This window comes from Limulus polyphemus, unplaced genomic scaffold, assembly GCF_000517525.1.
Source record: "Limulus polyphemus unplaced genomic scaffold, Limulus_polyphemus-2.1.2 Scaffold809, whole genome shotgun sequence".
NCBI classification, from domain to species: domain Eukaryota; kingdom Metazoa; phylum Arthropoda; class Merostomata; order Xiphosura; family Limulidae; genus Limulus; species Limulus polyphemus.
The window spans coordinates 240421-253901 of NW_013666419.1; the positions used below are offsets into that span (position 1 = coordinate 240421).

General features: G+C 33.9%; 1 protein-coding gene across 2 annotated transcripts in view; it reads right to left on the minus strand.

Annotated features, from left to right (window-relative positions):
- Positions 1-2104, minus strand: part of LOC106460649 — a 97131-nt gene extending 95027 nt beyond the window's left edge. For both annotated transcript variants that reach the window (XM_022387421.1, XM_013920377.2), the window contains exon 1: positions 1961-2104. In XM_022387421.1, coding sequence (XP_022243129.1) covers positions 1961-2086 — 126 coding nt within the window. In that variant the 5' untranslated portion in view covers positions 2087-2104. The remainder of the gene's footprint in view (positions 1-1960) is intronic.
- Between the last annotated feature and the right edge of the window lie 11377 nt (positions 2105-13481).

Consider the following 13481-nt stretch of genomic DNA (forward strand, 5'->3'; position numbering starts at 1 on the left):
TGTGTTGCAAATATGCCACAAATAGTTTTCTCATGATTCAACAAGTAGACAGTAAGCCACCAAAAATGTGTTGGAAATATGCCACAAATAGTTTTCTCATGATTCAACAAATAGACAGTAAGCCACCAAAAATGTGTTGGAAATATGCCACAAATGGCTTCTTTATGACTCAACAAGTAGACAGTAACTCATCAAAAATGTGTTGAAAGTATGCCACAAATAGTTTTCTCATGATTCAACAAGTAGACAGTAACCCACCAAAAATGTGTTGGAAATATGCCACAAATAGTTTCCTCATGATTCAACAAGTAGACAGTAAGCCAACAAAAATGTGTTGCAAATATGCCACAAATGGCTTCTTTATGACTCAACAAGTAGACAGTAACTCATCAAAAATGTGTTGCAAATATGCCACAAATAGTTTTCTCATGATTGAACAAGTAGACAGTAAGCCACCAAAAATGTGTTGGAAATATGCCACAAATAGTTTCCTCATGATTCAACAAGTAGACAGTAAGCCACCAAAAACATGTTGCAAATATGCCACAAATAGTTTCCTCATGATTCAACAAGTAGACAGTAAGCCACCAAAAATGTGTTGCAAATATGCCACAAATAGTTTCCTCATGATTCAACAAGTAGACAGTAATCCACCAAAAACATGTTGCAAATATGCCACAAATAGTTTCCTCATAATTCAACAAGTAGACAGTAAGCCACCAAAAATGTGTTGGAAATATGCTACAAATAACTTCTTTACGAATCAACAAGTAGACAGTAACTCATCAAAAATGTGTTGGAAGTAGATCACAAATAGCTTCATGATGACATGTAATTACATTTTGGTATGATAACAGAATGATTCCCTTAAAGTCAAAAGGAAAAAAAGTGTTTTTTAATTCTAAAATTAAAAAGGTAAAATGAAGAGAAGATGCCAAAGAAAGATGGTTTTATAAAATGAATTTCAAAGTAAGTCCCTTCTTCTTTTGAATATACATGCAATACAACCATTTTGCCAGTCTTCATTAGGCACACAAATTAGCTGTGACTTATGAAGCAGAAATAATAAGTCTATACAAGATCAAACTGAGAATCAAATGTATATTTTGGATGTTATCTCTTGGAATTGACCAAGTAATATAAAGTGAAAAACTTAGCCACTACAATACATAGTTTTTCATATACGAGAGTAAAGACACAGGATCTTTATTGCCTTCTGTGTTAATTATTTTTAAATTCATAGTTAAATCTAAAACAATTCATCAAAACAACTCAAGTAAATTTTCAGTATAACTACAAGTTTTGAGTTGATTATTCATGAAAATGTCTAATCCTCTGGTGTATTTTTTTATCTAATTAATATGCAAAAAATATTTGGTTGGTCTAAATAAACAACAAAACTGTCACCAACATGTACAAAACTTTCTTTGAAAGGATAGCTAAAAAATATGTGACTTAGTTAATCATTATGCCACAATACAACAAACATATAACTTGCACACTTATAAATGCATGTGTCACTTGTATTGTAAATAACTTTAAATCAGTACATATCTTGTACTTAAATAATGTACATTGAAAGTTAAAGGCAATTTTGATCAAATACTCAAAAATAAACACTCACTGACAGTGACACTTCCTTTGACTGTCAGTGTTTGAGAAAACAGAACCTACACAAGTCTCATTCTTAAAATAGATTCTCTGCTAACAAACTTATTCCGATATGACAGTCAAAATCTAAGAAATCTGTAATTTTCTGCAACTATATATCACACTTTACATAGTTTTGCAGCAAGAGTTAATTCTAATTTCCATTTCAGTATTTGTTATGAATATGATAAGCACCTGCAATGCATTCAATGATTCATACGGTGTGTAACTTCCGGTAAGTGTTAAGCCTAAGTTACAAATGTTATGATCGTTTACATTACTTTAAATGACAACATAAAATATCTATTACCTCTATTTCAAGCAAAAAAACTGTATCGCTTCTGCATTCTTCACGCCATAGATCAAATTCTTTTTCAAGAATATCGGAAATATTTTCTTTGCTAATATTGTCTGCAAATTTCCCACTAGAATCCATATTTTGGTTTCGATGATTTAATAAAACTATCACCAGATGGCAAAAAAATCCTAGTGAACCAGGCCGAAAGTTACCTGAAAACTTATTTATTGTTAATATTACAATTGACATTTCTTTAACACTTGTTACAGGGTTATTTAATATACTGTACAGATGTGTTTAATATAATAACATTAAACCTCATTACCTTGAAAGTAAATCATAGTTATTTAAAAGATTAAAATGTTGATATTAATAATTATAATGTGGAGATATGCTTAATGTGTTACTTTAAATTGGTGTCACATGAAATTATTTTATCATTTGTATTCAGTAATTAAAATTAAAGTCCTCCATTTGAAATTATGATTTCGTGTCAGGAAACTAAATCTTTACAACTGTAAACAACACACATTATGTCCTTGACAAATAATTGCCAAGTTTTTGTTTTGTTTTTATCTTTTTTATCTTGGTCATTCGAAGGCTGTTTTATGGGTATGGATATCGAAATGATACAAACTGTTTTTAATAAAGGACCTTAATTTACAAGAAGAACGTTTCTTGTATTTTACGTATAGAACATCACTTAGGGAAGATAAATCAATATTATTCTATATAGTATTAGCTTAAGATTTTTTTGTTGTTTTTATCTATCAGAAAATCGCAGTCCGTAGAAGTATTATTTGTCCTGCAAGTGTAAATAGTGAAGTTCAAACAGCACAGATTATTTGTTTGTAGTTAAGCACAAAGTTACACAACGAGCTATTTGTGATGTACCCACCAAGAGTATCGAAACTCGGTTTTTTTAACAGTGTGAGCATTTAGGCTTACCGCTGAGCCACTACGGGGCTTTAGTACAGAGATCAAATCATTATCCAACCGAAAACTCCAGATAAATACACTTCACGAATAGAAGATCTGCCAATAAGTAATATTTGCTTTGTTAGTGACAAACTACAACAGAAAATCAGTTACAAACTTTGTTACATTATAATTATGTTAAGAATCTGAATCCTAATTTTATATGTTTTCTTTCAAAACTAAAATGTCAGAAAAAGCTTTGCTAATAATCGAATTTCCAAAACTATATTTCAGTAACATACGCTTACATTTGAAGTATCTTGATTTGGCTATTTTACTATTTTAAGGAGTCGTATACAACTGCTTGGGTGACTAAGTCTACCTCTGATCTATAGGAGTCCTCTTTTGGAAAAAATTTCCTGACTACGTGCACTGTTGTTATGTTTCATGTTATAACAGGCCAGGTTTGACTTAGAGAGCGTGTCAGAAGGTTCATAGCTCAATGTGTTATATACTGCTGAATACAATCGTTACTTTCAGATGAGGAAGTGTTATAACTATGACAATCAGTTCCATTTTTTGGTTAATAGTTGACGCATCGGCAGCACGTGCAGCTGTCTGGTCACCCTTCTTCTGGTTAGTAGTGCTACATTCCCTTGATATTTGTTTAGTAATTATCTAATATTATGTTATATCACTATTTTCTGGGTAATTTTTGAAATATAAAGCACGAGATTTCACATTGATGAAAGTTGATACACATGGTGAAATGGCGATTGCGGTTGGAACGAAGTTTGACTGTTATGTAGTTTTCGAAGAAGAAATTGAGAAAGATGATTTTTGTAATTAAAGTGAGAGAGAGAAATTGTAGAAGTTTGCAGGCGGCTAAAGGATGACTAAAAAGTGCTATTAAATATAAAAACCATTTTATGTACATGGTATTGTTGTAAAATTAATCAATTTAAATGTTTTAGAATATTAGATTTGTCTCTTTTATCACCAGACTTAACTTTTACCACTGTGCCTTGTCCTTAATCATAGTTAATAAATCCTACACTTAGAGTTCAAAAGAATCCAAATTCTTGGCACATTGAATGTAGTAAAAGTATACTTAGCTAACTTAAATTCTCTTTCCTGTGATTTCTGTTCAGCATAATATATGAAGCTCATCAGACACATGTGTTATCACAGTAATACACACTTCAGTAATTAAGAACATGTGCGCCGGAGGAGGTCCGGTAGACTGGGCAGCAGCCGGACCAACATTTTGTCACAGTAACTGTTGGTCTTTTTTAAACTTTAACTTGCACTTCAAAAATAGTTTATTGGTAAATATATAGACTTATAGTAGTATGTATGAATCAGTATAACAATAGATGATAAATTACATGTGTAATCTGCAAGTGTACATGCTCGTGCTTTCTTATAGCTGCAGTGAATATAAGTGCCAGTGAACACCCATTTTTGTGACCCGTAAAGAAGTGCTTGCAAATGATTAAGACTTTCAATAAATTATAATAAAAGTAACACAAAATTCAATTTCAGAGCACCTAGTTTTCAAAATTTCCTGATGAGGCATGCCTCTCAGGCCCCCTTTGCACTGATATACTTTGCACACTATTCCGAGTTAACTGACCAATCCAATAGTTTCAATAGAAACTATCGTAGTGTAGCTTTCAACCCCATTTCACAAATGCATTTCAAATAAATTAACTTATTTGTTGTACTTATCGCATCTCCCTCTTTACTTATAAAATAAATGGTTTTTAAACTTGAAGCCATGACATAAATTAACAATAGGGGGGGGGGGATTTCGCTCGAGCTCCTTATTTTGGTGATGTAAAAATTATGATAATTTAAGTCTAGCTCCCCATGCAGTGTTACAACATAATGATGATTCGTTGACTTTTCAATGGATATTTGTGGAATTTATGTGAAAACCATACAACTGTTTAAGCTACATTTCATACAATTATTGATTTGCTTCCAGATTTAATATCACAACACCTATTTTTTACAAATTTTCTGGGAGCATGCCTCCTGACCCCCCGTAGCACTAGCATGCTGATTGTGCTTTGCACAATATGTGTTGGATTTTGATTTCACAAATTAGAATCCCGCTTTCAAACATCATGCGTAAGGGTTTTTTAATTTGTGATATCATTTGTTTGTTTGTAGTTAAGTACAAAGCTACACAATGGGCTATCTGTGCTCTGCCCACCACGGGTATCAAAACCCATTTTCTAACAGTGACATACCGCTGTGCCACGTGGGGGGGGGGCATTGTGAGATCAGTTGTTTGTTTGTTATGGATTTCGTCCTTAATTTAGCAGTGTAAGTCTAGAGGGAAGGCAGCTAGTCATCACCACCCACCGCCAACTCTTGGGCTACTCATTTACCAATGAATAGTGGGATTGACCGTCATATTATAACGCCCCCACGGCTGAAAGGGCGAGCATGTTTGGTGTGACAGGGATTCGAACCCGCAATCCGCGGATTGCGAGTTGAGCGCCCTAACCACCTGACCATGCTGGGCCATGTGAGATCAAAGGCGAACACATATTGTGCGAAGCACGATCAGCATACAAAATCCTACAGGGATCTGGGAGCATGCGAATATTTCAAGGCAAGAAATGCTAATGCTTCATCAGAAGAATATAGACTATGAAGAAAACGTTCAATACCATAAGTAGCTGCACTATAACTATATAAGCATAATTGTTTTACATCACAAAAATAGGGGGTTCTGCCAAAGGTAAAGGTATTCAATGTGTGGTCATATTTACCTATTTTGTTTTATTTCAACGTAGTCGTAACACTCGAAAAGACCAGGTATGGCTTAATGGGTATCATGCTGGAATGTGGATTCGAAGGATCACGGCTCGCGTCCCGCTGTCGCAAAACCATGTTTCGCACTTTGGAGCCGTGGCTGCATTATAAGAGTGGCGGTAAAATCCCAGTATTCGATAAGAGTTGGCCAAAAATTGACGGTAGGTGGTGTTCACAAGCTGCCTTCCTTCTAGCTCATCAGTTTAGAATTAGGGACGGCTAGAGCTACGCAGATAGCCGTTCTATAAATTGACTCAGATATTCCAAACAAACCAAACAAAGCATTCTTGAAAGAACCCTAATAAATAGTAATTACAATTAAGTAAAAGTCTTAATTCCACCTTTTGCTGGACTAATATTTCCACCGCCCCCCTCTCCAATTGGCACAGTGGTATGTCTGCAGATTTACAACGCTAGAAATCGGGTTTCAATACCCGTGGTGGGCAGTGCACAGATAGCCTATAGTTTTGTGCTTAACTTCAAACAAACTACATTAATGTTTATTTGTTTGGTTGTTTGTTGTTAAGCACAAAGCTACACAAAGGGTTATCTGTGCTCTGCCCACCACGGTTTCTAGCGTCGTAAGTCCGCAGATACACCGCAGTGCCGCTAAGGGGCTAATATTTAATAATTGTGACCTTTTCTGGCCCGATTTGATATCGTTATTTATCATTCAGTTTTGACTTTATATAAAAAATATCATTAAGCAGACAAAAAATATTGAGAAAAGGAATATTTTTAACAGCAATATTTCATTTCAGAGTTTTACCTAGCATAATGATTTGGGACAACAAAGTATCTATTGGTCCATCTCGGCTGTCCCATCCTCTCAACTCAACTCAACTAAACTATCAAATAAATAAATTAAAAATATAAATAACATAAAAATCTTAAACCCAGCCCTAATCATTCATGTAGTTATCAAACTGACTCATAAACTCACTTAAATTTACTTCTTTTACAACATCTGAAGGTAACCCATTCCAAAGACCAACCACCTGTTAGAAAAATAAAACTGTTTTCGTTGAAGATGACTCCTATCTTGCCAAAATTTATATATTGTGTCCCCTAGTCCTATTATTATCGCCGTTGAGTATGAAAAAAAAGATGATGCACTATCAATTCCTTTTACAATCCTAAACACCCCAATCAGATTCTCTTTAATTCTTCTTTTTTCCAAGAGAAAATAATTTCAAAGATCTTAATTTCTCCTCATATGATAACCCTCCTTCCTAGGTACCATTGTAGTAACCCTTCTCTGAACCCTTTCCAGCAATTCAGTGTCTTTCCTAAGGTAAAGAGTCGAAGACTGAACACAATACTCTAAATTTTGCCTAACCAGTGACCTATACAATGAAATTATAACCTCTTTAGACTTGCATTCAATATTTCTGTAGATACAACCTAAAATCCTACTTGTCCTACTACTAACAACAGCACATTGCTTGGACGGCTTTAGAGACTGATCAATTATTATACCAAGATTCCATTTTTTATTACACTGTTAAAGTTATTCCCATCCAAATTATACTTGTAATTCAAATTATATTAACCGCATGCATTGTCTTGCATTTATTTGCCCAAGTCACTAAATGATCTAAATTATTTTGTATACTAGCAGCATCATCTTCACAGCTAGACCTTAATATCATCTGCAAATTTAAGTCATTTATTCACTATTCCGTTTTCTATGTCATTGATGTAGATAAAAAAGAGCAAAGGTCCTTAGACTGAACTCTGAGGTATCCCACTTGTGACATTAATCCAGTTTGACTGAATTCCATTTATAACAACCCTCTGCTTTCTTCCATCCAATTAACTAACTTATCCCCCACACCTATAGAGATAAGTTTTGCAAGCGTTTTATGTGGCACCTTGTAAAACGCTTTCTGAAAATCCAGATATACCAAATCTACACCCTTACCCTCAGTAACATTTTCAAAGAATGTCAAAAGATTTGTAAGTCAAGATTTTGCCTCAGTGAAACTATGTTGACTATGCAATAAAATTCTAATCTTTGTTAATTAAATGATTTGCAAAGCATCTTTTATCACACTTTCCCAAACTTTTTCCACAACTGATTTAATAATAATAGGCTTATAAACTATTTGTGGTTAACTGTTTTAAAATATGGTCACTAGCAAACTAAAGCAACCAGATTTCATAGTGTTCGATTACTTTCAATACCAAAAAGCCCCCCAGTGGCACAGCGGTATGTCTGCGGACTTACAACGCTAGAAACCGGGTTTCGATACCCGTGGTGGGCAGAGCACAGATAGCCCTTGTGTAGCTTTGTGCATAATTAAAAACAAGCAATAACAAAAATGATTTAACTAATAAACAGACAATGTCAGTTCTTCATTTCTAAAAATAATGGTTACCTCATAAGATTATGACTTTAATATTGCGGCAAAACAATAGTTTATCAGTGAATTATAAACAAAAAACATTGATGGAGGAATACAAGTATTAGTATATAAGTATATCTGCTGCAACTGGAATGAAAAATCAAATAAACAATAATTAATTAATTTTAGTTTACTCACTAGATGGCAGCATAATATTAGCTAGATGTGCATTTTATACTTGGGTGATACACAAAAAAGTAAGTATGGTGCACATAAATTTTCAATGAATTATTTACAAGTCTACAATCGTGAGCAGGAGCGAAATATTCGTTTCAAAAGTGTGGGAAATTCCATGAAACTAAAATAAAATGGTTCTTTTCTGTGTTAATTTGTTTCCTTTTTATCTTACAGTAATTTAAAACATACACCGAATAGAAATTATATCAACATTTACAATCTTTTAGGACTTTCAAAGATCTAGTAGTTGTATACCTTCAACAGAACCAGTTTACCATATCACAGTTTCCCCAGTATTTAGCTACCAATACAACTTATAAAAAAAGTATTAATATTTACATCAGTAATACTTAGGGTAGCTCGGGGAAAACAAAATAAACCGAATTGGTGATTTAATGATTGATATCATACGGTATAAAATTTAGTTGAAAATGTTATCCAGTTAAAATACCTTTGAAAAGAAAGCAGGAACGAAACTGTGTTACTGTTAGTCTTTGAATAAAAAATAAGCATTGTGTAAAATAAGTTTAATATATTATCTCTACCTCTCTGTTATGGTACATATCTTTGTTGTGTTGCAGCAGGTGAAATTTCTATGTATTAATTCTTCATTTCCTACAACTTATAGAAATATTAAATTTGAGACCTGGATTTGCACAGTATGTCAATATCAAGAATGGTCCCCTTGTTATGAAATTTCGTGCTTTTGGTATAAAATAACCATAACCATCATAGTGAAAACATAAAAAAATATTTAGAGGCATAACTGTACAATGCAATTCTGAAAGGCCTTTCTTTTTTCTTTTACCATAGCTTAACCTATTGTATAGTTAACTTTCGAATTGCCCTTGCCAGCCACTAGATCAAAATAACTCCTCTTTATCATTTTTTAAAATTTTCAGTGCTGACTGAAGGATGGAAACCATTTTCAATTAAAACGGCACAGGTCGTTGAAAAAGGCGTAAACCTAAACGTCGGGTAGAATATATAAACATTTATTTGACGTTGTTTGTCGTTTTCATTGAATATAACAAGAACTCCCTTGTTTTTATTAAAGAGAATATACAAAAATATTCCTACGCTGTTTATTTGCAGCAGTAAATTGCTGGTGTAGTTTTTTCTTTCCAGTTGATCAAGTTGTTCTTGATAAATGTGACAAATGGCTACATTGTTTAGGCGATTTTGTTTCATAGAATTATGAAGCAGTGTCTCTGCCTTTTAAGAGCATTTAAGCTCCTTTCAGCTTCAGCAGAAGAGGCAGAAATAATTAACAGTAACCCCATAAGGAACTCAACCTGATCAGAAAGGCCACGGACCTCAAGCAGCATGTCCCTCAAGAATTTTGCAACTTCAGTGCTAGAAGTATAGGTGTATTTTAGATGAACATAGCTAACTGTACATGTAATGACTTCCTGCCCAACTCTTCAACGAGGAGAACTTTCTCCAATTTTTAAGATTCTACAGGCCTCTCTGGTTGAAAAGATCTTTGAACTTTGAACTGCACATCTACAGTGTCTAGCAGTAGTACTCCAAAGGAGATGCTAGTGCATGTGCAACAACCTCACCAGTAAAGCGCTTAGATAGTTTTTTCATGTGTGGAATTTTAATTGACCGGCTATTCAAGGAGTTGCTTAATCCTGTTGCTTTATCGCATGTTTTGCTAAAGTATTTCTCTGTTATTTTTTCTTGAAGAGAGGCTGAAACACACTGCACTGCACGGGTCATTCCATCAATGTTTATGTTCTTTTTTGCAAAGAGTTGTTCAGGCACTCCTATTCCTCGATCACTTCAGTGACTAGAGTTAGTCCTAGGACTGTTTTCTCCTTCTGAAATCATTACAGAAGCTCATTTGCTGTAGATGCTGAAACTGATACACTAGGTGAAGCTCGTACTGATTGAGCGCTGACCAAATATGCAAAGAATTCCGAATCACAGGAGAGGCTGTACAAGCTGCATGGGCAACGAAAGTTATACACTGAGGACCACAATGTATATAAAAAGCTAGAGGCTGTTCTTTTGATTTATAATTGGTTTTTGTACGATTAATCATTCAGGAAATAAAGAGTGTCACAGACAGACATTATATATATATATATATGTAGATAAAACAAGAGTAAAAAGAAAAAAAAATGGGAGATTAATAATGGCTGGAGACGGATTGAATGGGTAATGAAGAAAAACTTTAATATAAGTTTTTCTTCATCACCCATTTAAGCCGTCTCCAGCCATTATTAATCTCAAAGTGGGTTCCTCGTCGTCGAAAATGGGAGATTGTCGGTAAGGATGAAAAACGAACATAGAGACCGTTGTCTCATAGAAATTTTCTCACAGTAAATGGTCAAAAATGATGTATTTGTAATTTAAATCATCGCAAAGCTGCAAGGCTATCTTCTGCACTCCCTAAGGTTGAGCTACTGAGCAAAGGATAGATATTGACTGTCGAACTTTTTGCCTGCCCGCAATTTGAAGTGCAGGGAATGTATGCATGTGTCTAGGTTGGTATTTTGGTCTTTGTCGACCTAGGAGGTTCAATCTAGACCTCTTCCTCCCATCTTTACTATTTATATGACTTACAAATGCTATACGAGCATTAAAAAATCAGAGCAAATAAATCAGAACACTAACACCGAATTTAACACTGATTTGAACTTTCCCATTCAGGGCTATGTCCATGAATGTAGCACTTACAACATATAGTGCTATTTAACACTTCACATATTTTGATTGTATTCAAAGTCCACAAATAGTTCACTGGCAAATGGCAATTTTCTCTAGGTTGAGGAATCATATGCATATTTCGCATAACTACCCTTCAATACACCAGTGATGTCCAAAATCTAGATGAATTGTGAGATTTAATGGTTTATTAACCCTGGATATACTTGTTTTTGTTTTAAGCTGTAACTATGTTCATGAATTGTTGTATTACATATGAGACAATGGGTGCGAAATGTTTCTTAGTTGCAGTTATTACTAGTTCAATAGTGTCTTGGTGTTTTTTGGTATTCACTAATATATTCAAATAGTGTATTTTTTGCAGCTCCAATTATGGAGTTATTAAATGTGTTTGTTTGTAAGTTAGTTGATGTTTTACATGTAAGCGTGCTGTTTGTATGTTTGCGATTTCTTTCTCTTGTGACTGTGTTTGTTAGGTTGGTTAATTTCCTTACGTGGTAGTGTTGTTACTACTGTTGCACATGTGTATGGTTGGTATGGCTAGTAAGGGTGTTTTCTGTACTGTCTGTTTTGGTTGTTATAGTGTTGTTTCTGTATTGTGCGGGGAATATTTTGTGTTCTTACAAGGATTTGAATTCAGCTCGCCATCTCCGAAATCTAGAGCTCTACACCCTAGAGAGAAAGTGAGAAAAGAAGATACAGAGATTGCCTGTAGGAGTGTAGAACGAATATACATCTAACTGTGGATCCAATGTCGACAGTAACATTCTTCTAGGCTGGTCTATTAGCCGGAACATTGAATCTTTTTACAGGTTTTTCTTTTCTTAAGAGATTTGACCAATGCCTTAGATTGTTCCTAGGTGGCGCTGCTTCTTAGCCGTCAAGTTATCGACTTGCTTTTATACCATTCGATACGGTTGGGGTCCTCATGTTGCGTTATATTTTATGTTTTTACCTTTATTACACTCAATGTTAAAAACCAACAAAAAAGGGTGTGTAAAATCACTCATTTTCTATGTATAATACACAAGAAAAAACAACAGTAATTTGTGTGATTAAATGGAATACTGTTGGTATTTCGTTACATTTTTTGAGTGTCATATGTTATTGTAACTAACACAAGCAATTTGATAAATAAATAGTTTAGAAAAATATATATCTTAAACTGCATAGGAATAATTTTATTGAGCCTATATTAAATATTTAGAACTTCTATACAATTATCACTTGAATCTAAGTGCAATAAAAAACAGTTCTAGCAATTAACAGTCCTAGAGAAGGTAAACTATGAATCAACCCTGTTTATATGCTATATTCTGGGTATTATATTATAACATTAAATTGGCTGTTGAATGTATATACAGCAGAAGCTATATGGGGAACATGCCTACTTGTGCACGTCTAGATTCTGCAGAGTTAATTATCGCGATAACATCTACATTCGCAATAGACTTTGAGACTGGCTGTTAGCAGACTGAAAATTAAGTTCTTACCAACGTGGTCATTTATACGTGATTGAAACAATCATATAATAGATTTTTAAAAGGGAACGTGATTGTATTATAAGCCTATGCTCTGTACGCTCAGTATAATAGCTGTTTTATTTTTAACTTTGGGAAATGTTGGGTTGTCAATCTCTTCTGCTAGGTTTATAATGCATATACTTTGTGTTCAAGGTGATTCATCTCTGAGTAAGCTCGATTTTTAATTTCAATGAATGAATAAAATTTAAGAAAATTGTTATATTAAAATATTAGTTTGAGTTATTGTAATTACTACTTGTTGTTACGTAGTTAACAAACGAAAATTACAATTATATTAGATAATCTATTATCTTGAAAACGTGATTGCATGTTTTTTTAATTCACGAAGTTTCTACTTATAGAGGGCGTTCTTCAACCACAAGGTAGCTGCCAAAGAATTATCATATATCTGAAGGATTAAAAGCTTGAAGGCCTAGCGTTGCCTAACATTGTTATTACTCGGGCATCCAAAAACAGGAATAGTTAAACAAGTTTATCAGGAGATCCACCAAACATTTTTTCTTAATTATGCAAACACTGACATTTTTGTTTATTCGTTCAAGTATGTAGCGTTTTGGTCCAATCGAGAGACCTTACATTTAAGTTTTATAGATACCAACTGCATATAAGGCGTAACCCAAATAATCTAATCGGAAAGTGGCGAAATATAAAGGCTGGATTATTCGAGTTAAGCTAGGCGTGAATCTTTATTATAACTTAATGATGGGTTATTGTTTAAACCTTTTGGGACGGATTATAATGGTGCCAATGATTTATTCAGTTATAAAAAACTTACTTATAAAATGATCTAGGTGTAATGTAAACGCTCTTTGTTTAATCACAAAGTTTAGATTTTAAGTTAATATAAATAAATGCCAGTGAAATTAGCATATTGTTATGACAACGCGGGTCACGTGACGCTTGTATCACGCCACTTTCTTCTCGAATTTTCATGAAATATCGGGAGTTTACTAGATCTCGGTATTCTTTTATATATAAGAC